Below are 25223 nucleotides of genomic sequence, written 5' to 3'. Positions count from 1 at the left end.
ACTTCCTGGTCGATGCAGCGCCCTCCCAAATGTCCTCATGAGGCAGGGGGGTGAGAGAGCTCCCTGGGCCTCTTGTAGGTACCCCAATCCCATTCATAAGGCTCTAAATCCTAGCACCACAACCCTGCAGGTTAGGACACCCGTCAGAATTTTAGGGGGACACAAAGTCGTGAGTTCACTGCATTGTGCTGAATGAAATGACAGCAGGGTGAATGAACAGGGTGCTACTCACTCCCACAAAGCACCCACAGTGGCCAGTCTGAGGGGTGGAACCTGGGCTGGGGCAGCTTCAGTTTGGAAGGTGTGCCCTGGAGAGGGATGGCGGTGACAGCTGCTCCCCCAGGGGACGCGTGCACACTGACAGGGAGACGATGCAACTCGTCAAGGCCCCTGGGGCGCCCATGTGGCCAGGCGCCCGGAGGCTGTGCACACATGTGTGGCGCCCACAGGCCAGACTCCACACCTAAGCCTGTGTGCGTGTTTGGGCACAGAAAAATCCCAAGGAGGCTGCAAAACCAACTGTTCACAGCAGCCAGACATCTGGGACACGGCATGGGGATGGCTTGCCTTATGGAATTCTGTTTTGTTTGAGTGCTTTCATTTACAATGAAGAAAGTTAAAAAAAAGAAGAACCTAATTTATAGAACATTCACCCTCTAGAGATGATAAAAGGCAGAAGTAATTTGAAGTAGTCACTTTAATCATGATTCTTTCAAAAGCAGCAACAGCCACATCTCCCTCTGAGCAGCCATGCCCAGCAGCTGCGAGCGCAGGACAGACGGGGCCTGCCCCCACCCCAGCACAGTACAGCGACAGCCAAGCAAGCACCTCACATCTAGGTGATGGAAGGAGCTGGTTGTGCCAAAGTTTCCTCAGCAGGACCCTTGACTCAAAAAATGTGCTCCGGTCAGAACACAGGTGATTCTGCTGATGGCTGGGTGAAGGTGGCTGGCTGTGCTGCGAAGGGTCAGGCGGTGACCACCGCCCCACAGCCATCAGCGAGAACGGCATGTGGCCTGGACTACCTTTCCAAGGAGGGTGATCTCTTTGCTTCTGAGCTGACAGCCTGCAGTTCTCTCTCCATGGAGGCTGAGACCCAGGCACTGGGTCTCACTGGTCTTTGAAGCTGGCCTTCCTCTTTTCCACAAACGCAGCCATGCCTTCTCTCCGGTCATCCTGCAAGAAAGGGAGGTCAGTAGAGGTGATGCATGTATCTGCCCTCAAATCCTGCTGGCACCTGTAGGGGTCTCTGGGCTGCTCTTGCTGCTCTCCCTGTCTGCTAGGCACACTCATGGGGCAGGGAGGGTGAGTCTACAGCAGGTCCGTTTGCAGCCTGGGAAGGACAGAATTCCTGACCAATAGGCCTCAGACAAGGGAGGAGGTTTGTACCCCAGGCAACAGTGTCTCGGGAACTACTCATGTGAGTGCAGGGTAGTCACACCTCAGAAAGCCTCAGAGGTGACCTCTGGCCACCTTGGCACAAGATCAGCAGGGGCAGGGTCTGTGTCAGCAGCATGCTCCGGGGCACAGAGCAGGACCATCGGGAGCCCTGCACCCGCCCCCTCCTTCGATGTGTACACACACATGTAAGCACCTCCTCCTTTTCCTCAGGAGCCAAAACCATTTTAAATCTTTCATAAAACACCTCCATATGACTTTCTGATAATAAAAAAGGTGAACTACAATGGCAATTAGAAGATAATTTCCTTTAAGTTACTGGCAAAAATCCTAGAGATATTGCTCAAAAGTGGAGGATTAGAGTTAGTACAATACATCTGAATCACGTTCCAAATAAGTGAAATGATCTAGGGAAAATATGGGTGAAATATTTAATTTTTTTAACATCCATTTATTTTTGAGAAGGGTCTATGTTGCCCAGCACTCCAGAGATCCTCCAGAGCAGCTGGGAGCCAGGTGCTGCCAACCTGCCTAGCTAGGAGGTGCTGCTTAAGGTGCAGTTTACAGGAGGCTGTGCAGTGGGAAGTGGCCCTGTGGAGTTCTCCATTCTTCTGACCTCACACACTGTACTTTCTTGCTAAAAGCAAGGCCCAGTGATAGAACAAGTCTGGTCCAGCCAGCAGGTTCTAACCGTTCGACCAAAAGGAAATGGCAGTTACTAATAAAATCTGAAGAATTCCCAGCTGCTTCTGTAAGTGGAACACACTTAACTCTCAGCAAAACACTGTTTACTCACGGTGGCGAAGGTGGAATAGAAGAGTTTCTTCTCCAGTTTATTTCCTTCTGTTAATGTCATTTCAAAGGCTGGAAGAGAAACCCTGGGGTCATGAACTCAGATGCTGCATGTGGGAACACAAGACTGTCCTTGTAGCGCTTGTGAACCCAAGAGAAACCTGACTCGGGAGTGCCAGGAGGCCCAGCTCTGTGCAGGCCTCCCTGTGGGGCCCCAGCTGAACAAACTGCTCTCCCAGGCCTCCTGAACTGAAGGAAAGCCAAAAGGTCAGGTCATCCAACTGTGAGCATCTGAGTGGCCCAGGAACCCAAAGCACAGAGAAATGACTGAGGAGGACAATCAGGAGAAAGTGAGCAGAACCAGGAGTGCCTCTGCTCTGTGCTCAGCTGGGGCCCTTGTTCTCAGAGGACACAGGGGTGCTGCTGTCCAGACACTGGGAGGGAAGTGCCTTCAGCTACGCCCTGACCAGTACCAGCTCCCCAGCACCCGCACACGCTGGCTCCTGGAACACCAGCACATCTGTCTAAGGCCAACAGCAACCTGGAGCCAAGTTCTCTCTGGAGGTGGTACAATGCTCACAGAGGCTGGGGGACTCCCTGGTCACACCCCCGCCATGGGCTGACTCTAACAGGTCACTACAGCGAGCAAAGGCAGTCTCATTCTGAATGCCGAGATGGACTGTCATATCCAGACTCAAGCAGTTCTGTGGAGGGAGGTCAGACCGTTTTGCTGGCAGAGAGAAAACTGGAAGTGTCCGGACTCAGGAGTGCAAGTCTACCCCAGGCTCACAGGGTGCTTGCTCTTGGGTCAGCCTCTGAGAGGACCCTACAGCCTGGGCCCCGCAGGGGAGACCAGGCCTTCCCAAGAGCCACAGACCAGCTGGACCCTGGGATTGGGCTCCTTTCTTGGCCTCTTCCTTCCCTACCTGGTGCTGCATCACCATCACTTCCCAGGCCTGGCCAGTTCTCAGGCCCTAAGACAAAAGGACACTCGGAACGTCTCCACAGCCTGAGAGACCACGAGCCAGAACGCTAATGGCAGAATCACAGCCCTGAGAACCCTGCTGTTGCTGCCCAGGACAGGCTGATATGCAGCCATTCAGAGCCTTGCACCTCCGTTGCTACGGCCCGGGATCCTCTACTCTCTTCCTGTAGAACCTACCTGCATTCACAGACTCCTTGGCCATGGCTGCTATAATTTTGGAATTGCTGGCAATTTTTTCTGCACACTGGATGGCTTCTTCAACCAGTGTTTCAACAGGAAAAATTTTGCTCACAAGACCTACAACAAAAAAAGCAGTGAGTGATGTGTAGATACAGCAGAGATTCACTGCTCGAGTGCAAGGACACCCAGTCGGGCTGCCCACAGAAGCAAAGGGCAGAGACAGGAGGAAGGTGAACTGCGGCCACCAGCGGCAGGGAAAGGGCTGGCCTGCAGGAGTCCAGATTCCCACAGCCTACATGGTTCTATAGGAAGTGGGATGCTGTGCTAGTCTTCCTGAACCTGAGAGTATGCTGTCACTCTCTTGTATATAGAATATTTCAAGACATAAAACCCCAAAATGGTCAGCCTCCCAGATTCTGAGGACCTAAAAGCTCTGGTGCCAATTACCCCCAGGACACCTGATGTAGCCTGAGCCTCCACCCAGTTCCCGAGGGTAGCCCTGCCCCACCTGCTTGCTTGGCATCCTGAGCTGAGATGCGGTCACCAGTGAGGACCATCTCCATTGCCAGGGACTTGCCGACTGCACGGGTGAGTCTCTGGGTGCCCCCTGCACCTGCAGGGATAGGGGCTGTGGATCACAGCTGGCTCCACGGCACATGAGTCAAGAATAATAAAAGGGCTGGGGCGAACCCAGCAGAAGCGTGTGCTTAGCATGTACAAAGCCCTAGGTTTCATCCCAATACCACAAAAAAAAAAAAGAGAGAGAGAAGAAATAATCACAAATATGCTGCTCGCATTTATGGGGCTAAAGACAAGGCCTAAGATAAGGCCCAACTAGGGGTCAGGCAGAACGAGTGGTCAGCCAGTGGGACAAACAGGGCTTAGAACCTCAGGGCTGGCCCCTTTCCAAGCTCAGGCCCCCAATCTCAGGACAGTGTTGCACAACATCTGTGGGTTCTCCTCAGGTGTTCACCAATATTCTAGAAACTTCCAGCTTTCCTGACTCCACATGCTGGATCCCTAACAACTGCTGCCTCTCCAGGGCAGACCCTGAAAATGCATGAAGCTTGCAGCACAAGCCTCAAATGAACCCAGAGGGTCAGCTGAACCCGGAGGGTCTACCAGTGGACCCCTGCAGATGGAGAGAGTTGCCCTTTGCCCAATACCCCAGCTCCCTCTCAGGCAGGGGAATGAGGAGGTCCAATCTCCTGGCTGTGCTGAACTTGGTAAAGCCATGTGACTTGCCGTGACCAGTGACATGGGAAAGGACAGACTGGGGTCATGTGGGACAGACCTCCTGGCATCAGTCTAAGGTCACTGTTTTCTCTCCAAGCCTATCCTATCAGGATCAAGCCTACCAGGATCCACCTCAGGTATGGATCACAAGCAGGAAAGAACCACTGTGGCTGGGAGCCAGAGTCACAGGTCTGATGTCATCAGAAGTGGGTAAGGTTGTAACCACAGGAGCAAAACATGGTCCGGGGCCGCAGTGCTGCGCTCTGAGCTCTGTTATGTCCACTTTGTCCTTCATGTGCTGGTCCACAAAGGAACCAATAATCTGACATGGGGCTGTCTCTTTGGGGCTTTTGGTTGGATGCAAGCTGTAGGCCCCAAGGCACGGCCAGCCTTGAAGCACCACCTGCAGAACGCCTGCTGGATCGCTGTGCTCTCACCTGGGATGGTCCCCAGCAGGATTTCTGGCTGTCCGAACTGGGCTTGCTCACCGGCGTAGATGATGTCACACATCATAGCAAGCTCACAGCCCCCGCCAAGCTGCAAGATAGTGTTCAGCAGCAGTTGTGCCAGGGGAGTCCAGGCAGAAAACTGAAGTCTGCCTACTGATTTTTTCCATTGCAAAGATTAATCTTACAGCATAAAGTTAGTTAAGTGTTGGGATGACTTATCTACAAAGTTAGCTCTGCTCACTGGGAGCGCAGATTCTTCTGCAAAGTGTGGACAACAAGTATTCTCAGCTCTGAGGACACAGAGGATGTGGACGTGGATGATGTGGCGTACATGGAAGAGGCTTTATTAAATTAACACCATTTGGAATGACCGTGTGGCTTCCCCACAGTCCATGCCAGGCGCCCTGAAGCATCCAGCAGAAGATGTGGCACCTTCTCAGGTGCAGCTTAGGTCAGACAGCTTTAGATCAATACAGAAAAACCCATTTACCAATTTGGAAAGAACTAGCAGCTGAGCATCCACAAAACAAAGTGGATGCAGATGATTACTATTCCTCACTCAGACATGCAAGGCCTTTCCAAGCCAAGGATCCTGCATGCTCCCTCTCATAAGCATGACCCCTCAACCACCGGCAGGAGCAGATTCTTGATGCCCATACTCACAGCATAACCATTGACAGCAGCAATGACTGGTTTCTTGACCCGAGTCAGCTGGTCCCAGTGGCTTAAGAACTTGCTAGAGTAACAGTCCTGGAATGTCCGGCTCTGCATTTCTTTGATGTCAGCTCCAGCTACAAGTGGAAAAAGAGGCTCTAGTCATCAGACAGCAGAGATTCTACCAGTCCTGTACCCTAAACCCATAAGTGGTTATCCCATGGACTATGTCAGGCCCTGGAAACAGGGAACAGTCAATGCAGAGGGGCCACAGGGCAGGCCAAAGATGCCTGCCTGGTAAACTTAAGAGAAGGCCAGACTTGTCTGTCAGCACTTAACCTGGCTGGTAAAGACCTGAGTCACTTTGAACGTGCTGCCTTCTGCTAGTGAAGCACAGTTCAATGTTCAACAGACGGCAGTTCAGCCAAGCAGCTCATTTGGGTAGATCCTAAGACAACTGCCAACATCAAGGGGCCAGTCTGTCTTGCTGCTTCCCACAGGGAATGAGCATTCCCCGCATCTGCCACCACTGCTGCCAGCATACCTGCAAATGCCTTATCCCCGCCAGTGAGCACGATGGCACCCACGGTGGGGTCCTCCTCAAAGGTCTCTAGTGCCTGATTGAGCTCCTCAATCAAGCCATTGCAAAGGGCGTTGAGTGCTTTGGGACGGTTCAGTCGGATCAACCCCACGTTGCTATTCTTCCCCTTTTTTTCTGTGATGATGTACTCAAAGTTAGCTCCTAGGGCAAGAGGGTAAAAGATCTCTGTCAGGCAGGTGTCAAAGACTCAGCCTGCAGCTCCCACCACTCTATTTGAATGTTTCCTTAAGTTAAAGAAAATCCCCAGCACAGAACACAGCTGCCCTTTCCAATATGCCTGATCAGTTCTCCCTGAAGTTGGCACCAGGGAAAGGAAAATGCCTTCTCACAACAAATGGCCCCCAGAGGAGAGCAGGACAAGGCTCTGGCCATGCAGCGTGGACAGGCTGGCAGGAGACAGAGGCAAAGGACAGGGGGCAGCCAGCTCAGACATGTAGGGAACAGTCAGTGGACTGCAGAGGAAGAAGGAAAGCCTGACGAGGGGCATCTACATGTGGACAGTCAGTCCCCTTACACAGTACCTGTCCTGTGGACACACAGGTGAGTGACGGAAATATCATGGGTGAGTGCCCTTTTGTACGTGTGTGGTGCTGGGGATGAAAGCCAGGTCTTGTACATCTAGGCAAGTGCTCCCCCAGTGAGCTGTACCTAGTCTTCACATGTGAAATGTTGAGCAGCAACATGTCTGCCACTAAGAAACCCAGGAACGACTGCCAGCTCCAGGCTGGAGTGCAGAAGTGGACAGCCAAGAACTGGGGTGCAGCCAACCATTATCCAACACTGGATAGTTAACTGGACATACAGGGTGCAGGAGGACCCCAGCCTGGGGAATGGCCAAGAATTTCTTGCAATACTGGAGAGGTGGTATCTACAGGAGAGCCCAGCCAAGGTGAAGGAGTGGGAGGAAAGGAGAGGACTGTCCACCGTCTGTGGGAGGAAACTGGGTATAAGCAAGGGCATTCCTGAGCGGATGGACTTAAGGACAGGCTCAGGGAGGAGGAATGGACACTGGGCCTGGACAGGAGGCCCTGAGACAAGTGGTGCCTGCCTTTCAATTCTCAGGCCGACTTGTTCAGCAGGAACCACATGTGCTCCTGAAGCTATGGAAACACACGTGGGACTTCACAACCAACATCCAAGTGCCCAGTAGGTCACACGTCCTGGCTGAGCCTAGGCGCAGGAGTTGAGAAGCAGCAGTGAGTCACCCAGAGCCTGGACATGACTTCCTGCGGGCACCCGGGTCAGGAAAGTCAGGGTGATGTAGCTAGGGTCAATCTGGAGGCCGAGAATTGGGGGATGGGTGGGGATGGGTCCAAGAGAAGGGTAAAGAAGCCCAAGGTCAGGGGGAATGAGGGCGTCCGAGAGCAAGCTGGGGGGTGTGGGTAGGGGTCAGGGCGGCTAAGGGGCAGCCGAGATGGGGGGGCTCGAGAGGGAGTTAAAAACCAGAGTCTGGAGAACGGGCCCGAGGTCAGGCGGTGGTCTAGTCGGGCGGAGATCCGGGGTGAGGACGGGGATGCGGGCCAGGCGGGGAAGTCCAAGATCAAGTGGGGGTGCGGGCCGGGGGGCGGGCCATCGAACCCCCGTTCGGCCCGCACTCACCCGAGGCGAAGGGCCGCAGCGCGGGGCAGCGGGCTGGTAGCCGGCCGCGGACACCCAGCAGCAGAGTGCGGAGGGCGGCCATGGCGCCGGAACTACTCGCCCCGCCCGCGAGCTTCTGGGTCCGGCTAAGCCAGCCGGAAGCGGAAGGGGGCGCGCCGGGCTGGGGCCGGGTGGGCGGGCCGGGGTCGGGGGAGCCGCGGCCGGCGAGGGGGGGTTGGAGAGGGTGGGGGGCGAGCCGCGGCCGGCGAGGGGGGTGAGAGCCGAGGCGGGGGGGAGGGGGGCCGGACCGAGACGGGGTGGGGTACGATCTGAGGCCGGGGGCGGGGCGAGCCGAGGCCGGGGGCGGGGCGGGCAGAGGCCGGGGGCGGGGCGAGGCGGGGGCGGGGCGGGCCGGGGGCGGGGCGAGTGAGGCCGCCCCGTCGCCGTCGGGTTGCGCTGGTGCCGCGGTGCGGGCCTCTGCCCCACCGCCCAGCTGCTGGAAGAGGGTGCGGGCGGCTGCGGCGGTCGGCCTCCCCGGACGCAGTGCGCTCGCCCGGTCCCGGGCCACCGAGGCCCTCCTGCTGTTCCGGAGGTCCTCGGACTCGCGCAGCCCGCCGGGTGGCGCTGGGCGACCGCGGGTCACGGGCTAATAGTGACTGCCGCCGCGAAAAGCACCGCTGTGGGTCCAGACTGAACGCGTTCGAGGCGCGGAACCGGCGCCAGACAGCTTCTGAATCCCACATTAGGAGTTGTTTTTTAATACAGATAACATTTAAGTGAATTTTACAAATACTGTGATTTTTATTAAATAATTTTGAATTACGTTTTAAATATTTATAGAAGTATTATTGGGCCTTCATTTGTTTTTGTTTTGTTTTGTACTGAGGATTGAACTCAGGGGCACTTAACCAGGAGGCACATCCCCAGCCCTTTTTTGTCTTATTTAGAGACAGGGTCTCACAGATTTTCTTAGGGTCTTGCTCAGTTGCTGAGGCTGGCTTTGAGCTCCCAGTCCTCCTGTCTCAGCCTCCGGGATTACAGGCCTGCGTCACTTCGCCCAGCTCTTTCGATTGTGTTCTTGCTTGGATTCTGCAAATGTTAGGGTGGAGAAAAGACATCACCTTCAGATGAAAAACAAGACTGATATTTTCAAGAAAATAATTCCGTTCAAACCAGAACTCAAAACACAGCACACTTTATTTCAAGACTGAAGTAAAATTTAAAATCTTCAAATTAATGGAAACTCACCATCCACATATTTTACTAAGGGTTAGTAAATGTTAAGTAAAACACTGAAGAAGTTTTTCTAACAACCCAGGACTGGCGTTGAGGTCAAGGGTACCGTCCTCTGTAAGGGAGTTTAGGGACAAGAGCACAAATAGCAAAAGGGAAACATAAATTGGATTAAGCAAAACTAAAACCTTGTTTTGTTTCAAAGGACGCCATTAAGATAGTGAAAGACGCCTACAGAATGAGAGAAACATTTTACAAGTCCTATACATGGTAAAGGTCTTGTGTCTAGAATATGTAATGAACTCTTAAACCCGGTAATGAAAGATGACCCAACTAAAAAGGGCAAAGGATCAAAATCGGTATTTCTCCAGTAAAGACACAAAGTGTCTGAAAAGCCCTCGAAAAGATGTTCAACATGGTTAGTCACTGGTTAGTACAAACCAGATCCTTACACACCTACTGGGCTGGCTATAATAAAAGACCACAGTGCAGGCCTAGGGAGGATGTGGAGTCCAGCCTTCCACTGGCTGCTGGCGTGTGGAAGGGTGCACTTTGTCCCTCTTTTTGCAGTGCTGCGAATGGAACCCAAGGCCTTGGGAGCAGGGCAAGCCTCCACCACTGAGCCACACCCCCAGGGCCAATGGCAGCCACTTTGGAACGCAGTCTGGCATTTTGTCAAAAGGTTAAACAGCAAACCCACTCCTAGGTACGTGCCTAAGAGGGACGAAGACATATGGCCTCATGAGAGTGTGTACATGAACCTTGACAGCTACACTGCTCATGGTAGCCAAACAGTGGAACAACGCAAATGCCTACCAACTCATGAATGATTTGTACAACGGATCCATTAGAATGTACCAGAAGATACCCTGGGGGCCAACGGTGCAGCTAAATGGTAGAGCACTTGCCCAGCATGCACAAGGCCCTGTGTTGGATTACCAACACACACACACATAAAAAGGCTGGCAGAAAAATAAAGAGATTCAACCTCAGAACACTTGGTGTCTCTGTGTGCTGTTTCTCCACCGTGCCGACACCTCCCACCCACCTAGGACCCCCGACCGCTGCTGGGGCTGGACCCCGAAAGCACATGAATTCTATGTTGATAAAACACACACGAACGTGTGAAAACATACACTGGAACACTGTTAGGGGATGAAAAGGGAAATAAGGTTTTTTTTTTTTAAATTTTATTATTTTTATTTATCTTTTAATTTTGGAAATAAGGTTGTTTTAATCTAAGCTATCATACAGAAAGAATGTGTACTTAGAGAAGAAGCATAGATTGTACTTTTGAAGGTTTTTTAAAATTTTAAACTGTAAAATGATATAATCATTACTAAAGAAAAAATGTATACACAGGCTGGCAGAAAAATAGAGAGAGATTCAGCCTCAGAACACTTGGTGTCTCTATCTGCCGATTCTCCACTGCGCCGACACCTCCCGACCGCATAGGACCCCCGATGGCTGCTGGGGCAGCACATGAATTCTATGTTGTTAAAACTATTTTTAAAAGTGAAACAAACCTGATTTGGTTAAGCCATGTGGGTAGTATCACCACCAAGGCCCTCAGTGTCGAGAAAAGCACACAACTTTGTGCTCATTGGTGGACACAAGGTGACCTGTGTGGGGAGTTGGTGGCCTTAGACCAGCAGGGTGTGGACTAGTGAGATTTATTTTAGAACATGTGGGGCTGGACGAATCACCAAGGTGCAGGTCACAGTGTCTAGAGGACAAGAAGAACACTGATCATCCCCACCATGCACCTCTTAGGGTCCATCGTGCTCTCATCCCTCACTGGAGTTGGTGTCCTTGTTGTGCCCAGCGGCTCGAGACCCCACAAAGACCACCGGAGACCACGATCAATGCAAGCAACAAAGAGTCATTTATTAGCAAGCTGGAGCCTGGTCCTCCGCGCACTCGGTAACCAGTGACGCTAAGAGGCCCTGAGCCTTTGTTCAGCAGGCTTTTATAATGAAAGGCAAACAGTTTTACAGTGTTCTTTTTAATTGGTTAACATTTGAACAGCTAAACATTAGTCCTCCTCTGGTTGGGTCCTGCCAATCTATTTGATTCTCATTGGGTCCCACCAGAACTGAACGGTCCTAGAGGAAGAAGGGAGGAGGGAAGGGGTGAACTGTGCAGGAGATGAGTTGCAGTTAGGCCCCCCTGTCCTTGATAGATAAGGTTTCTAGGCAGCTGCACATTTCTCAGGCAAATATTTCCTAACAACCTCGATAAGCATGGGGGCCCAGCAGTCCTGTTTGCGCTGTATTGGCTTTTGAGGGAGCAGTCGCAACTGCCTGCATCCTGGTAATTAAGACAGCTAGCTGCACAGATATCACCCTGTTCTCAACATCCTCTCCATAGCCATAGGGCCACCTGTCCCAGTCTAGGTGCCTTTTCTCCTATCGCCCCAACTGCACCAAGTCTCCAGTCTAAGTGTGCAGTGGATGTAAGCGGGCTAGGGAGTTTCTGCCCCTAGGCTGCTCTGGGGTTAACCAGCAGGATTCCCAGGCAAGTGGTCCCTGTCTTCATGCTGTAGCTTTATGATTGACAAAAGAGTCTAGGGATTGAGCCAGGGTGGGTCAAAGTCTGATGTGGCCATCTGCCTGGAACCATGAGACCAACACTAGTGTAGGACACACAGGAGTCCTACATGTCCATGCACAGGGCAGAGCTGGGCCATGCCACCTGACTAGCAGCTCGATTTCAGAAAGTCAAGTTAAGGAACCAGTCCTCACCTTGGGCACATGCATGAGACCTGAGGCTGCAGCCAGTTTGTGGCATTTGGATTTTAATCTGCTGAGGACAGAGGATGAGCACTGGGCATTCTGAACCATAGCAGCATGTGACACCATTGGATTTCAGCTCAGCTAGATCTTCAGCATCCAACCCAGGCCTGCAGGCAACCTTTGTGCCGAGGGAGTTAGAGCTAGTGCTTTGCTTCGATTGGAGTAGGGGGAGCACGAAGTCCCCTCTAAGGGAGATAAACCCCACCTAGGAGAAACAGGTTACACTAGGGATAGGGTGGGCACATCCCAAACAATCTTTTTTTCCTCCTTCCTCTTTTAGTACTGGGGATTAAACCCAGGGACTCACATATGCTAGGTAAGTGCTCTATCAATGAGTTACATCTGTTGGCATCAGATCTGCTATTATTCTCCCTCCCTCACACCATTTTACAACCCAGATTGTCAGTCTGTGAACATCCCAGCCAGCTATTTGTCCACTCGTCAACCTGCGAACATTCTCGGCAGTCATTGGTCCAGATTATCAGCCTGGGAACATTCTCAGCAGTCATTGGTCTGTTATTAGCCCGCAAACTACTTAAGAATAGCTCACCTACCATTTTCTCTCTCCTCCTCACTTTCATGCTCTCTCCTCCTGCCTTTCACTCCCTCTCTTGCGTGCGCATGTTCTCTCTCTTTTCCTCTCGTTTTCTCTCTCTCTCCCTGCAGGGAGACACTCTGCCTGTTTTCTTAATAAAATCTCTTGTGTGAGTTTTTGCGTCTGAAGTGATTTCTGGGTGCAACATCCCCAGCCCTTTTTATGTTTTTGCCCTTTTTATGCTAAATTGCCCAGGCTGGCCTTGCACTTGCAATCTTCCTGCCTTAGCTTTTGGAGCAGCTTCCGTTACAGAGCGTGTTACCAGCCCAGCTTGTCTTCTGCCTCTGGTGGTCATTGGCCTTCTCCCTGTCAGTCTTCTCTGGGTCAAGCAAGGCTGTGTCTTAAAAGGCGCATGCGGTGTATGTCTGTACCTGCAGCTGGGAGTCCACTCTGAGGACCTGGGACCTGTTCCTGGGCTACCATAGAATCTTTTGAGAGAGTCTCTGGCACTTGCTGGCACTGGGTGCTCCTGGTGGACAGTACACACTGTGCCTACTGCAGATATCACTGCCCTCAAATCAGCCCCATACCCAGCCTAGTTCCTCTTCCTCCCTGCTATCTATGTCCAGACCCTTCAGTTCATTCCGGTTCCCTGTAGGACTGCAGAAGCTTTAGGGGTTGGGAGCAAACTTTGGCCCTGCTCCAAGTCACAGGGTGGAGAGGAGGAGATGTGGGCCAGGAGTGAGGGGGTGGTAGAAAACAGTTGACCTTTGAACAAGAGAATTGGTAGGGTCTGACCATAGTAAAAAATCCGCATGTAGGGCTAGGGATGTGGCTCAGTGGTAAAACAGTTGCCTAGCACCACATAAAAATAAATAAAATAAAGATTGTTTCCATCTACAACTAAAAAATTTGAAAAAAAAATCCACAGGTAACTTTTGACTCCCCCAAACTGAACTAATAACAATCTGCTGCTAATGAGAAACTTACTGATAACATTGTAGTCAATTAACACATATATTATATATTGTATATGATAAAGAACATACAAGAAGCACACCTGAGATGAGTTTTTACTGGGATAGGAAATTTGCCAAAGACACACTGATCAGCAGAGTCATTGAGTATCTGCATCCAGTAGCAACAAGGTTGCTGTGAAATTAACAGCAGTGCAGTAGGCAGTTAAGATTTAACTGCATCTCTGTGTGTTTACATTTCTTTGAATTGCAAATGGTTCCACGTTTGACCTGTATTTGTGTGAATTTTGATAATTTTTAACTTTAAAAAATAGATTTGTGTATGTTTATGGTAGTTAATGACCTAGTAGGCCCTTGTTTATATATACTTTATACCTTTATGATATGCCTATATTTTTCTTCTTCTTCTTGGTATTTCTAGGCTATAAGGTTTATTTCTGAGTCTTTTCAAATTGTGGTAACTCTCCAAAAATAAAGAAAAGAGAAAATCCAAATATAGGAAGTGCCAAGCTCAAACTCCCATTGTTCGGGGGTCAGCTGCACTGTAACAAGAGCGACTGCTGTCCGGGCACCTGCAGGAAGTGGAGCATCTAGTTCACTAGAATGCCAAGAAGCACTAGGAGGGGAGGGCAAATTCCAGCCTGGAGTGGCCTGGGTCCTGGCTGCCCTCAGCCCAGAGAAACAAGCAGCTACAGAAGTCTGCCTAGGTCCGTGTGCGGCTGAAACCAGGTGCACCTGGGTGTTCAGGGAAGTTCAAAGACCTCCAGCTCCTTGGACTGCAATGCAGTGGAGAGCTGCCCATTTGAATCAGGATCCTGCCTGAATTTGCACTCAACTTCTTGCAGAAAAGCCTAGGAGGAGGGGAGGGGAGACTGAGAGACTTTTCTCCACGGGGTCTTTTGTTAATCTTGAACTTTGCCCTTAACCTTTATCACATTTTATCTATGCACAGACGTGTGACTTACAGAGGTCCCTAACTCAACGTGGTTCAACTTAATCATCTTTAGACTTTACAATGGTGTAAAAGCAACAGTAGAAGCCATATTTTGAATTCTGATGTTTTCCTGGGCTAGGGGTATGCAGGGCTACCTTTCTCTCTTGCCAGCGGCAGCTCTCTGCCATGATGCAAAGGGTAAACAGCTAATGCTGTAGCATACTGCGCAGCTAAGCCATGATGCTCTAGTTTAAGGTATTAAATGCATTTTAAGCTTAAGATATTTTCGATTTACAATGTGATTATCAGGAAGTAACCTATGTAAATCGTGAAGCATCTTTACATACCATACGTATGTGCACCGGAGTGCATGCACACACACACACGCACAACGTGCTTGCGGGGACTATCTCACAGCTTCCCTTTGAGCAGGGGAGATCTCAGCCCCACCCCAGAGACCCACATCCGTTGTTCGATTCCTAAACTGACTCCACGGCCTCTATGAAAGGGGCTCTGGGTGACTGCGCTGCTTGGCTGAGCCAGGAAAGTGCTTATCCGGCCAGACTCCGGCTGAGGTGCCGACACTCGCCCCCATCTGCTGGCAGCGGAGATCACAATCCGAACCCCTGCTCGTCTGCGCTCAGCTCCAGGCGCCGGATGGCCTTCCCACGTGCGCCGCCAGAGTTGGCCGGCGGAAGGGCGCCCTGAGTGCCCAGTTCTCCTGGGCCACAGGCACCGCCCCGGGTGCGCGGAGAGGCGAGCATCCCACTGCGCACTCTCCACCCGCCTGCCTCTGGCCGGGAACCACTCGCCGCCCCCGCTCGGCTACCTCCCGAGGCCCAGCCAGCCGGCTCCGCTCATTAGGCCCCGCCCCTGCCCGCCCACCACCACCAGCCCCGCCCACCGCACTAGGCCCCGCCCTCTGGCCCCGCCCCCGGCCGCCCACCCCCGCCAGGCCCCGCCCCTGGCCTCAGGTCCCGCGGCGGGACGCTAGCACAAGCATGGCGTCAGGCGGAGATGGCGCGGAGGCCCCGGGCGGCAGGCGGGTGCTGGTGGTGGGCGGCGGCATCGCGGGACTGGGGGCGGCTCAGAGGCTCTGCCGCCACCCGGCGGCCCAGCACCTGCGGGTCCTGGAAGCCACGGCCCGCGCCGGGGGTCGCATCCGCTCGGAACGCTGCTTCGGTAACCGCCTTGGATCCTTTCCGCAGAGCCCCTTCCCGAACCCCGCCCCAGAGCCCGGTCCGCTCAGCCCGAGCACCAGGGTGCCGGCCTGGAAGCCTCACCCACTCAGCCCAAGTTCTCTGGGCACGAAACAGCACCTGAAGCGAGTCAGGAGGCGCCTGACCCGGAAGGCAGCCTGGGACCCTGCATCGTGCCCGCCTCAGCCCCGCTCCAGGCACCCCTTCTTTCCCTCCAGGTCTCTCCTATAAGTGCCCTGCTGAGGCAGGTGCAGCAGGCCAGAACCCCTCCGGGGGAACCGCCTGGCGCTCAGGGATAAGATCTATGGCTGTGGGGGAAAGGGGAGTGTGGTCTTCAGAGCATGTTTGGGAAGGGCAGGGCTGGGGTGACCTTTCTGAGGAGGGGACTTCCAGATGGCATCTTCTCTGCCCCCAGGTGGCGTGGTGGAGGTGGGTGCACACTGGATCCACGGGCCCTCTCAGGGCAACCCTGTCTTCCAGCTGGCTGCTGAGTATGGTCTCTTGGGCGAGAAGGAGTTGTCCAAGGAAAACCAGCTGGTGGAGACAGGTGGGCATGTGGGCCTGCCCTCTGTGTGCTGTACCAGCTCAGGGGCACGCGTGAGCCTTGAGCTGGTGGCAGAGATGGCCAGTCTGTTTTATGGACTGATAGACCAGACCCGGGAGTTCCTGCATGCAGCTGAGACCCCAGTGCCCAGCGTTGGGGAATACCTCAAGAAGGAGATCAGCCAACAGGTAGCCGGCTGGACAGAGAACGAGGAGACCAGGAAGCTCAAGCTTGCTATACTGAACACCTTCTTCCACGTGGAGTGCTGCCTGAGTGGCACCCACAGCATGGACCTGGTGGCCCTTGCGCCATTTGGGGAGTACACCGTGCTGCCAGGGCTGGACTGCACCTTTTCTGGGTACGGATGTGGCCCTGCCTCCCCAGGAAGCCCTCTGTACACCCCAGAGCCAAGAGTCTGGCTGGACTCTGCACTCTGACTTAGGGAGGCAGAGGAGGTGGGGGAAGACTGGAGGCATTTGCCCTTCTCATTCAGAAAAATCAGTCACTATTTTTCCTAACTTTGTTCACTTAAGCAGAATAGAGTTATTTTCAAGAGCGCTATTGGGAGAGGAAGGATGTGTTGGAAGTCCTCTCCCTTCTGTCCCTGAGGCCTCTTCTGTGCAGAGTGCTACCAGAGGGGCTTCAGCCAGAGTGCTTGGCAGGCCTCTCTCCTGTGGGGCGTGGCTCTGCAGAGCTGACCCACTGGACCCTCAGAAGTCAGCTCTGAGGCTTCTGCCAGGACATGGGCATTTGTGACTCAAGATGTGCACACCCAGAAGTCTGGGTGGTTTTGAGGGAGCCCTGGTCTCTGCTTACCTGGACTGCTTTGTGTCCAGGAAGGACACAAAGCTCAGGAAGGTGGTGTTGACATTCCTGTGACTGAACAGGAAAACCACAGGGGCTGCTCCCCACTTCTGGGCAGACTCTGTGCCTGCCTCCTCATGCTTGGTTTGCAGTGGAGCTCCCTGTGATGTCTGTGGGAACTTGGAGGACCTATTTCCGCCAATCTTACCAGTTCTCTAAGCACACCAACCTCCATCTCTCCTAGGGGCTACCAAGAACTCACCAACTGTATCATGGCCTCCTTACCGAAGGATGTGATGATTTTCAACAAACCCGTGAAGACCATTCACTGGAACGGGTCCTTCCAGGAGGACGCATTTCCTGGGGAGGCCTTTCCCGTGTTGGTGGAGTGTGAGGATGGCAGCCGCCTCCCAGCGCATCATGTCATCGTCACTGTTCCCTTAGGTAGAGGCCACTTTCAGTCCCAGTACCCATTCCCAGTGCACTGCCTTCGGCTTTACCCAGGCTGCCTTGGCTCTGGGATGTTTGCTGGGCTGTGGGCTCACATTCTCACTCTGATAATATTTGGATGGATGGAAGGAACTACTCGCAGGTTGTAGCAATTGCCTGCCTTGGGTTAAGGTCTTCAGAGTAAGAAAATACAAGTAAAAGTGTGCTTTGCTTTTTGTGGGGCCAGGGGGAGATTGGAAAGGCTGGAATTGCCTCTCCATGTTTTGCTTTCTCAGGGAGGGCAAGGGCAGGAAGAACCTGGTCTGCAGGTCAGGCACAGTGGTGATCCTTGGGAGGAGCCATGTGGACAGTTCTGCCCAATTCCAAATCTGGTGCTTTCCATCCAAGTGTGTGAGCAGAAGTTGTGTGGCCATTTGATGGTGGGGGAGGGGGAGGTGTGTGGCTGAAGAGGAGTGGCCAGGGTAATTGCTGTGGACTGGATCTGGACTTCGTGTGTGTCATGCCCATGGATCTGTGTTCCTGTTGCATCTTTTGTTCTTTAGGGCAGCTTCAGAAGGTGCCTGCCACTCCCCACTCACTGCTGGGCAGCTTTGAACACATAGGTGGAGAGAGAAGTCTCTTGCCTGCCCAAGTCACTCAACTGGCAAGTGCCCGAGTTGACTTGGGCGTCTAGGTTTGGCTGAGGGTGTGAGATGAAAGCCCTGGGGTGGTGCAGCTGGCATGGCGTGCCCGGAGTGGACGAGCTGTGCAGCGCCCTGCACTGTCCCATAAGGAGACTCTTACTGGGCATATTAGCATCTGCTCTACTTGTCTTGTCTTAAGAGCTCGCTCTGTATCTCCAAATCAGCACGTGTATATCTGTCATGAGTCCTTTTGTTGCACACCAGTGACTTTGTTCATGCGCATTTGCAGTTCACACTAACCAAGCTGCTAGGGCTGACCCCTGGGATGTGGTCGGCAGACAGATCTGAACCGTGTGTCCACACTGTTCACGAGGCAGTGCTCCAGGCTCACATTTGCTCTTAACTGCATGGTAGTTAATAATAGTGATGGACAGGTAGTGGTCCTCGCTGCCTGTCACCAGTGTCTGTGTGTTTTGGAGGCTGTGTTGCTGGGTTTGAAGGCAGATTCCTGCTGAGAGTTGCTGGCTGAAGTTCTGGACAGGGTGACCCCACCTGTGTCCCCATGACCATGTGAGGGAACCTGTCCCTGTTCACTGCCTGTTGATGACCTTGCTGTTTTCTGCTGGTGGTTCTTTCTTTCCTCGCTGACTTTGGGAAATTGACTTGCTGTCATGTGCTGCACATGCTCCATCTCCTCACTTGACTTTGTGGTTGTTTGTTGTCTATCCTCTTGTCTGCCTTTGGGCTGAAGTTACATTTTTGCCATGTAAACTAATTTTTATTAGCTTTTGGTGTGGCAGGGGCCTGTATGTTTAACTGATCTTGAGCCACGTGGCTTGCAGAGTGGAGAGGTGGAAGGCTCAGGAATGAGCTTGCCTGCAAAGCAGTGTGTGGGGTTCATCATGCAAACTGCACATGACCAGTGGTGGCCAGCAGGCTTGTAGTGTCCCTTTAGAGTCCCAGTGGGCAGGGTCAACCTCATCTCTGACCCCCAGGGTTCTGAATGAACACATGGCATGTGTAGATGCCTCTCTCACTCAGGCTGGGTTCTTGTGGGCATGAATTCTAGTTTAAGAACTGTGTGTTATGAATCACATCTAATTCTGAATTCCAGGTTTTCTCAAAGAACAGCAGAACACCTTCTTTGATCCTCCACTGCCTGCTGAGAAAGCACAAGCAATCAAGAAAATAGGCTTTGGAACCAACAACAAAATCTTCCTGGAGTTCGAGGAACCCTTCTGGGAGCCCGGCTGCCAGCTCATCCAGGTGGTGTGGGAGGACACATCGCCTCTGCAGGACACTGCTCCCTCACTGCAGGCTGCTTGGTTCAAGAAGCTCATTGGCTTCTTGGTCCTGCCGCCCTTCGGGTATGTCTATGTCCTGAGGGCTCTGAGGGAGCTGGCCCATTCCCTAGGTCTGTTTGCTTGAGAAAACAGTACATGTGGCTCACTGCCAGTCACTTCTGAGGGCTTAATGGCTGGAGGGCACAAGAGTCTCTAGGGTGCTGCCTACTGAACCCTGGGTCTAACCCCTGCAGGGACTGATGGAGGTTGACTGCACACAGGTTGTCAGTGTCTCAAAGGACCAAAATGTGCTGGTGGACTGAAGGAACATTTAATTCCATTGCACTTACTGGGATTCTGTAGGAAACTGGGACTTATTGATGCAGAAGAAATTAGAAACACGGGTTTGTCCCTTCCTGGAGAGATGATACTTGAAGGGGACACAATTACTGAATGCTTGTAAGTAGTGGATCAAGCACCATAAGTGAAGGCTGGACTGCACGGTCCAGGGGATGTCGCTTCATGGTAGAGTGCTTGCTTAGAGTCTGTAGCTGGAATTCAGAAAGTGGTGCCAGGCGTGATCAGAGGGTGGCAAGACAGAACAGGCAATGTTCTGAGGTTTTATGGCAGAGAGAAGTCCACGTTACACTCGGGGATCTCATTTTCAGCATGAAAGACTTGGGACCAGGGTGGGAGCAGGAGGCATGGCTTCTGAACAGCCCTCCCACTGTCCCCTCTCACTGAAGAGCAAACTGACTTTCAGGACTTTGGAAACCAGGTGGCAGGTGATCAGTGACTCTCAGATTTGTGGCCAGGATCCCTTTATAAAGTGGTGAGGATCTCAAAGAGCTTTCATTTATGGGGATCATGGCTATATTTACCATGTGAGAAACTGAAACTCAGAAATTTAAATATACTTCTTATTTAAGATGACAGTAATAAACCTATTCCATAGCATAAGTAGCATTTTCACAATTAAAAATAGCTATATTTCTCAAACAAATATGATGAGAAGGGTGGTGGAGTTTGCTTGTCTGCAGATCTCTTGCAGTCTGGCCTTAGGAGTTGCAAAGCTGCTCTGGGGGTTACCCTGCAGAAGGGTCCCGGGCTACACAGACTTGCAGCTGGAAGGAGGGAGTAGTGAGACTGGACCAGCTCAACGTGTGGTGGTTCTTGAGGGCCTGCTTGGAGCCTGAGGCCTTATCCAGGGACTTTATACTTTGTTCCACTGAAGTCCATTTGTCTGTCTGGCACTTTGAGTGGATCCTTCACCTATCTGTGATTTTGATCATTCAGAAAATATTGGTTCTTGTGATCTTCTGAATGTTGACTCATTTTGTTATATAATAAGAAAAGGGATTGGGGATGTGGCTTAATGGTAGAGTGTTTGCCTAGCACCCATGAGGCCCTGTCACCACCAATCTCAGAAAAGCTTCTTGGTATTGGGAAACTATTACACTGTTGGTAGCAGACACAAGTTTTCAGAGATTCTGGTTTTTGCTTGAGCGCTTGAATTTCACTGTCAGTGAACACTGTCTACCAGTTGTTTTCCCATGACAAACACACTGCGCTCACTTCTCAGGCTGCATCTGCTGGTACCATGATTTGTTGGTTAGGTGTTCTTCAGGTGCTAGTGCACAGGGCTGTACTCCTGAACGTCACCACCATGTGGCAAAGCACTTGGTGCCTGCTGCCCATTTCTTCATGCAGACTATTGAAAGGGTGGACGTGGGGGTCAAGATTTAATAATCAGCAACGTGCCGCTGCTTGGAGGATTTCAAGTGAAGCCAGCCCTGTTCGCTGCGCGTGTGTGTGGTGAGGCATGTGGTGCCTGCACCTGGTGTCACTGCCCTGCTGCAAGGGACAGCTTGCTGGCCACTGCTCGTGCACATCCTCAAATGATGAGGTGGGGGAGCAGCAGACACTGTCTTGGTGTCACACAGATTCTCCGACCCTGAGAGCGCTGCTCTGGAATGCTCCAGGATGCCGTGTGGGATGGTGGACGAAGTGTGGGTCTGCAGAGAGACGGCCGGTGGGGTCAGTTGTGGCTCTCCTATGGTCTCTTTTCAGCAGGTCTGTGCATGTGCTCTGCGGCTTCATTGCTGGCCTGGAGTCTGAGTTCATGGAGACGCTGTCAGATGAAGAAGTGCTTCTCTCTCTAACCCAAGTGCTCCGGAAAGTGACAGGTGCTTAACTCCCAACGCAGATTTACTGCCTTTTGCTGGTGGGTGGTCTCTAGGCAGGAAGTTCACATCTCAGAACAGAGAACTAAATCAGCTCTGTGCATCTCCAGGACAACCTTGCTCCTACTGGTGGAGTCAGTAATGATCTTATCACTGAGGAACTAAAATGCCTTTACAAACACTTGCTACTTCTTTTTTCTAAAAATCTGCCATCAAAATAAATGCTATTTGTCCTTAAACAGACACTTTCAGATGAAGAAGCTGAGGCTCAGAAAAGCTGCTCTGGCAGCCAACTGTGAGTGGTTGGCAGGGCCCCGGCTCAGTGGTCGTGCCTGTTAGCACTGACTGTGTGTTCAGTGTTTAGCAGAGCAGCTGAGGGGGAAGAGCCTCTTAGGACAGTCTCGAAGCCGGTCACAGTGGTGCATGCCCTGTAGTCCCAGCAACTCTAGAGGGTCGCAAGTTCAAGCAAGGCCAGCCTCAGCAACGTAGCAAGACTATCTCACAGTAAAAAATGAAAAGGACTGGAGATGTGGCTCAGTGATTAAGCACCCCTGGGTTCCATCCCAGCACCAGGAGAAAAGAAAGAAGGAATGCACTTGGTGGCTTAGTTTTCTCCCAACCAGTGTCTTTCACTCTAAATTGCTCAGTCTTTACAATGAACTCCGGTTGCAGACACATGATTGAGGGCTCCAGGCTGACATGCTGCATCTCTGGTTCAGGAAACCCACAGCTGCCTGCGCCCAAGAGTGTGCTGAGGTCTTGCTGGCACAGTGCCCCGTACACCAGGGGCTCCTACAGCTACGTGGCTGTGGGCAGCACTGGGGACGACATAGACCTGCTGGCCCAGCCCCTCCCTATGGACGACACCAGCACCCAGGTATGAGGGCAGGCCCTGGTGGGCTGCCAGTGTCCTACTGCAGAGGTCCGGTGAAGGCCCAGAGGTACTGGAGCAGGAGTGAGTGGTGGGTGGGGCCTGACCTCCTGACTCAGCCATTTTCTTTTCAAAATTAAAAGTAATTAACAAGTACATTGGTTATATCAAAACTACAGATAGACAAAGCTTCAAGAGTCAGAATTCTGCAATACTGGTAACAAAGTGAAACAAAAGTAGCTGATAGGGCAACCTGTCTCCTCCCTAGACTGTTTTTCCAAAAGATTTTATTTTCTTTTTTTGTGGTGCTGGGATAAACCCAGGGCCCCATGCATGCTAGGCAAGTCTCTACCCCAGCCCCTCTGCTGATTTGATCTCCAAATTAACTTTCTGTAAAGCACATGTTTATAATACCACTTTTTTTAAAACTGTGGAAAACATCAAATGTATACAAATTAGGCAGAAGCTGCAGGTGCCCACCGGGTGCTCCGCAGGCTCCTCCTGCCCGCCCCTGCCCCTGCCCCCGTGTCGTTTCCAGGCATGGTCATACACACAGATATTCTTGTATGTAACTCTGAACACAAGAACACTAAGTATGGTCGGGGTGCAGTTCAGTATAGAGCACTTGCCTGGCATGCACGAGGCCCTGGGTTCTAATCCTAGCACAACCACAACACAATGCCCGGTAAAAATATATAACTGCATTATTGCCACACTAAAAAAGAATAACTGTTCAGCATCATCCAGTATTCACCTTTCAGTTTTCCAGTCCTCCTGCATCACTTTTCAGCGGGTTTACTGGCCAAGTCACTTATTGGTTAGCTTCTGCCCCACCTCATAGGCTCTAGCTTTTGTCTCCTCTGCCTGCCTTGGCCCTGGAGTCTCTCCTCACCCTCCTGGGGACTCAGCAGTTCTGGTGAGGTTGCTCTTCACTGCCCCACGGCCTTGGTTTCTCCAGGTGCTACTCACACCTGCGTTATCCAGGCATGAGGTCTCCTGCCCATCTTGGGAGTGAATGGGTTTGCATGGGGCTCTGTTTCCTGTTTTTCTTTCAGCTGTCTCACTTGCATCCAACCCTGACTCTTTTTCTGCAGCTCCAGATCCTGTTTGCGGGGGAAGCCACACATCGGACGTTTTACTCCACAACACACGGGGCCCTGCTGTCTGGCTGGAGGGAGGCTGACCGCCTCACGGGTCTGTGGGACCTGCAGTCCCAGCAACCCCGGCCCAGGCTCTGAGCTAAGTTCCCACCTGCTTTGCTCCCTTGGGGGATGCTAGGACCTGCCTTCTTTCTGTTTGGCTTGAGATTCCAGGACCTCACTGACAGTCCGTTTTGGATAACTGGGTCACCATATTTCTCATGCCTGTCACTGGAACCGTCCGGGGCTGAGCTTGGGCTGATCTGGAAGTCACTGGATGCCATTGCTCGCGGGGATGCTATGTACATAAAGCAGTTAACACCACCTTCTCTCGCCTAGAGCTGTCCTTATACCTTACTCTGTCCCGGGGCCAGGTTGGGGCCAAGTCTCTGACCTCTTGTGTCCTTAGCCCTGTGGTTGTCCCTTATCCCTGGCATCTAAGTTACTCCCCAAGTTCCCATTGCTCTGGTCTGGGACCACAGTGTGGCTGGTGAGCCACCCCACCTTGCCCATCAATAGCTATTGCATCAGGCACTCTCTGTATGTGGACTAGGCAAGGGTGGGGAACTGGGGAGATGGATGATGCATGGGGTACCCCATCCTGACCTAGGGGTCCCAGGCTTTCTGGAGCAGGTGAAGAGTGTGGGGGAGCAGGTTGGTCAGGCACAGCAGTGGGCCTGGGGAGGGTGCTGGGTGCCAGGCAGTTCTGGGGTAGGTCTCTGGTCTCACTGCATCCTCACAGCAGCCCTGGTGGACAAGCCATGCTGCTCCTGTTTGATAGCAGGGGAAGCAGAACATTGAGGTTGAGTATGCTGCACCAGAGCTGCCGTGAGCTCTGACATCTCCCCTTGAGCACTGTGACCAGGAGGCAGATGGGCACAGCTGGAGAGGCACTTGGTAGGGAGGCACAGAGCCTCAGACGTCTGCTCCCCACCCTGCAGGCTGTGGGGCCCCTGGAGGGCTTGTATGGGGAGCTACTGGCCTAGGTACCTCAGGACAGTCTATCTTCGTCTGGTTTCAGAAGCCTTAAGGTCACACCCTTCCAGAGCTACCAGGCTCCTGCCCTAGCCCAGCTCTGCCTGGCCCCATCCTTCATGTCTGGGTTCATATCACCCTCCCAGGGTCTGTGTGACCCCTAGTGGCCCGGAGACTACTCAGGATCTTCCCCATAGCATGACAACATCCAGAGCTTTGTAGTGCTTGCTGCCTTGTGTTGCCAGACTGGCTCTGCATGGGACACCTGCCAATTAGATTTCTGTGGGAAAAATTCAAGTATTTAGTTTATGGTCCCAGGATATGAAAATGCAGCTTTCTTCAAGGGCAAAGATCTTCAATGTTGACATTGAAATTTCGTCAGTCCACATGCCTTTGGGAAACATTTCTGTTTTCACAGAGACGGACCCAGACTGCCCTCTCTTTGTAGGAAAGAGGGGAGGCTCTGCTGTCCATGTTGGGGACAGGTCACCAACCCCACAGCCTCATGGAGAGGGTTCTGCTGTCTACTATGGGAACTCATCTCCAACCCAGGGGGGTTGGGAGCTCAGTGTTAGAGGTCAAGCATCATAACCATGGTAATCTGAGCATGTATAGTGTTTAAGATCATTTCAAAGACTCCATTGGAGGCGGCTCTGGCTGCCCACTTGCAGTGAGTGGTTTGGCCTGCTTCAGGGGCATGCCGCCTGGTCAGGTTCACCTTGTCCTGCAGCCATGAGGAGCACTGCAGCCTCATGGTATTAATGGGTTTCATTTAGTAAGGTCACGGCCAGCGTTTGGGTTGTTA

At 52.4% G+C, this 25223-nt stretch overlaps 3 protein-coding genes across 4 annotated transcripts in view; 1 reads left to right on the top strand and 2 right to left on the bottom strand.

Annotated features, from left to right (window-relative positions):
* The window catches only part of ADAM8 (ADAM metallopeptidase domain 8), a 125303-nt gene that overhangs the window by 84262 nt on the left and 15818 nt on the right, over positions 1-25223 (bottom strand). The gene's annotated exons all lie outside the window — the stretch shown is intronic.
* Positions 680-8046, bottom strand: ECHS1 (enoyl-CoA hydratase, short chain 1). The gene is made up of 8 exons (XM_079137436.1): positions 7895-8046; positions 6239-6436; positions 5704-5831; positions 5029-5128; positions 3864-3968; positions 3353-3472; positions 2195-2262; positions 680-1176 (listed from the first exon to the last, which is right to left on the bottom strand). The coding sequence occupies exons 1-8, from the start codon at positions 7974-7976 to the stop codon at positions 1111-1113; spliced, it is 867 nt and encodes a 288-aa protein (XP_078993562.1). The 5' UTR covers positions 7977-8046; the 3' UTR covers positions 680-1110.
* PAOX (polyamine oxidase) lies at positions 15309-23767 on the top strand. Of its 2 annotated transcripts, none has more exons than XM_079136296.1 (7): positions 15309-15529; positions 15962-16448; positions 17139-17338; positions 19082-19334; positions 21324-21436; positions 22153-22310; positions 23399-23767. In XM_079136296.1, exons 1-7 carry the CDS (start codon positions 15349-15351, stop codon positions 23540-23542), a joined length of 1536 nt encoding a protein of 511 aa, XP_078992422.1. In that variant the 5' UTR covers positions 15309-15348; the 3' UTR covers positions 23543-23767. The 2 variants fall into 2 exon arrangements, with proteins under 2 accessions (XP_078992422.1, XP_078992421.1); XM_079136295.1 differs by having other exon boundaries at positions 21321-21436.

The sequence above is a fragment of the Sciurus vulgaris genome, assembly GCF_902686455.1.
Source record: "Sciurus vulgaris genome assembly, chromosome: 4".
Lineage (NCBI taxonomy): Eukaryota > Metazoa > Chordata > Mammalia > Rodentia > Sciuridae > Sciurus > Sciurus vulgaris.
The sequence above is the reverse complement of the archived record's forward strand: the minus strand, read 5'-3'. Positions and strand labels throughout refer to the sequence as shown.

Excerpts from the sequence above, each read along its gene's own strand:
- ECHS1 (XM_079137436.1), bottom strand. The coding sequence starts at position 7,976 with ATGGCCGCCCTCCGCACTCTGCTGCTGGGTGTCCGCGGCCGGCTACCA. Across the intron at positions 6,437-7,894 it reads GCTGCGGCCCTTCGCCTCGG|GAGCTAACTTTGAGTACATC; the intron begins GTGAGTGCGGGC and ends CTCTTGCCCTAG. Across the intron at positions 1,177-2,194 it reads TCTATTCCACCTTCGCCACC|GATGACCGGAGAGAAGGCAT; the intron begins GTGAGTAAACAG and ends CCTTTCTTGCAG.
- PAOX (XM_079136295.1), top strand. The coding sequence starts at position 15,349 with ATGGCGTCAGGCGGAGATGGCGCGGAGGCCCCGGGCGGCAGGCGGGTG. Across the intron at positions 17,339-19,081 it reads CATCGTCACTGTTCCCTTAG|GTTTTCTCAAAGAACAGCAG; the intron begins GTAGAGGCCACT and ends TCTGAATTCCAG. Across the intron at positions 21,437-22,152 it reads AGTGCTCCGGAAAGTGACAG|GAAACCCACAGCTGCCTGCG; the intron begins GTGCTTAACTCC and ends TCTCTGGTTCAG.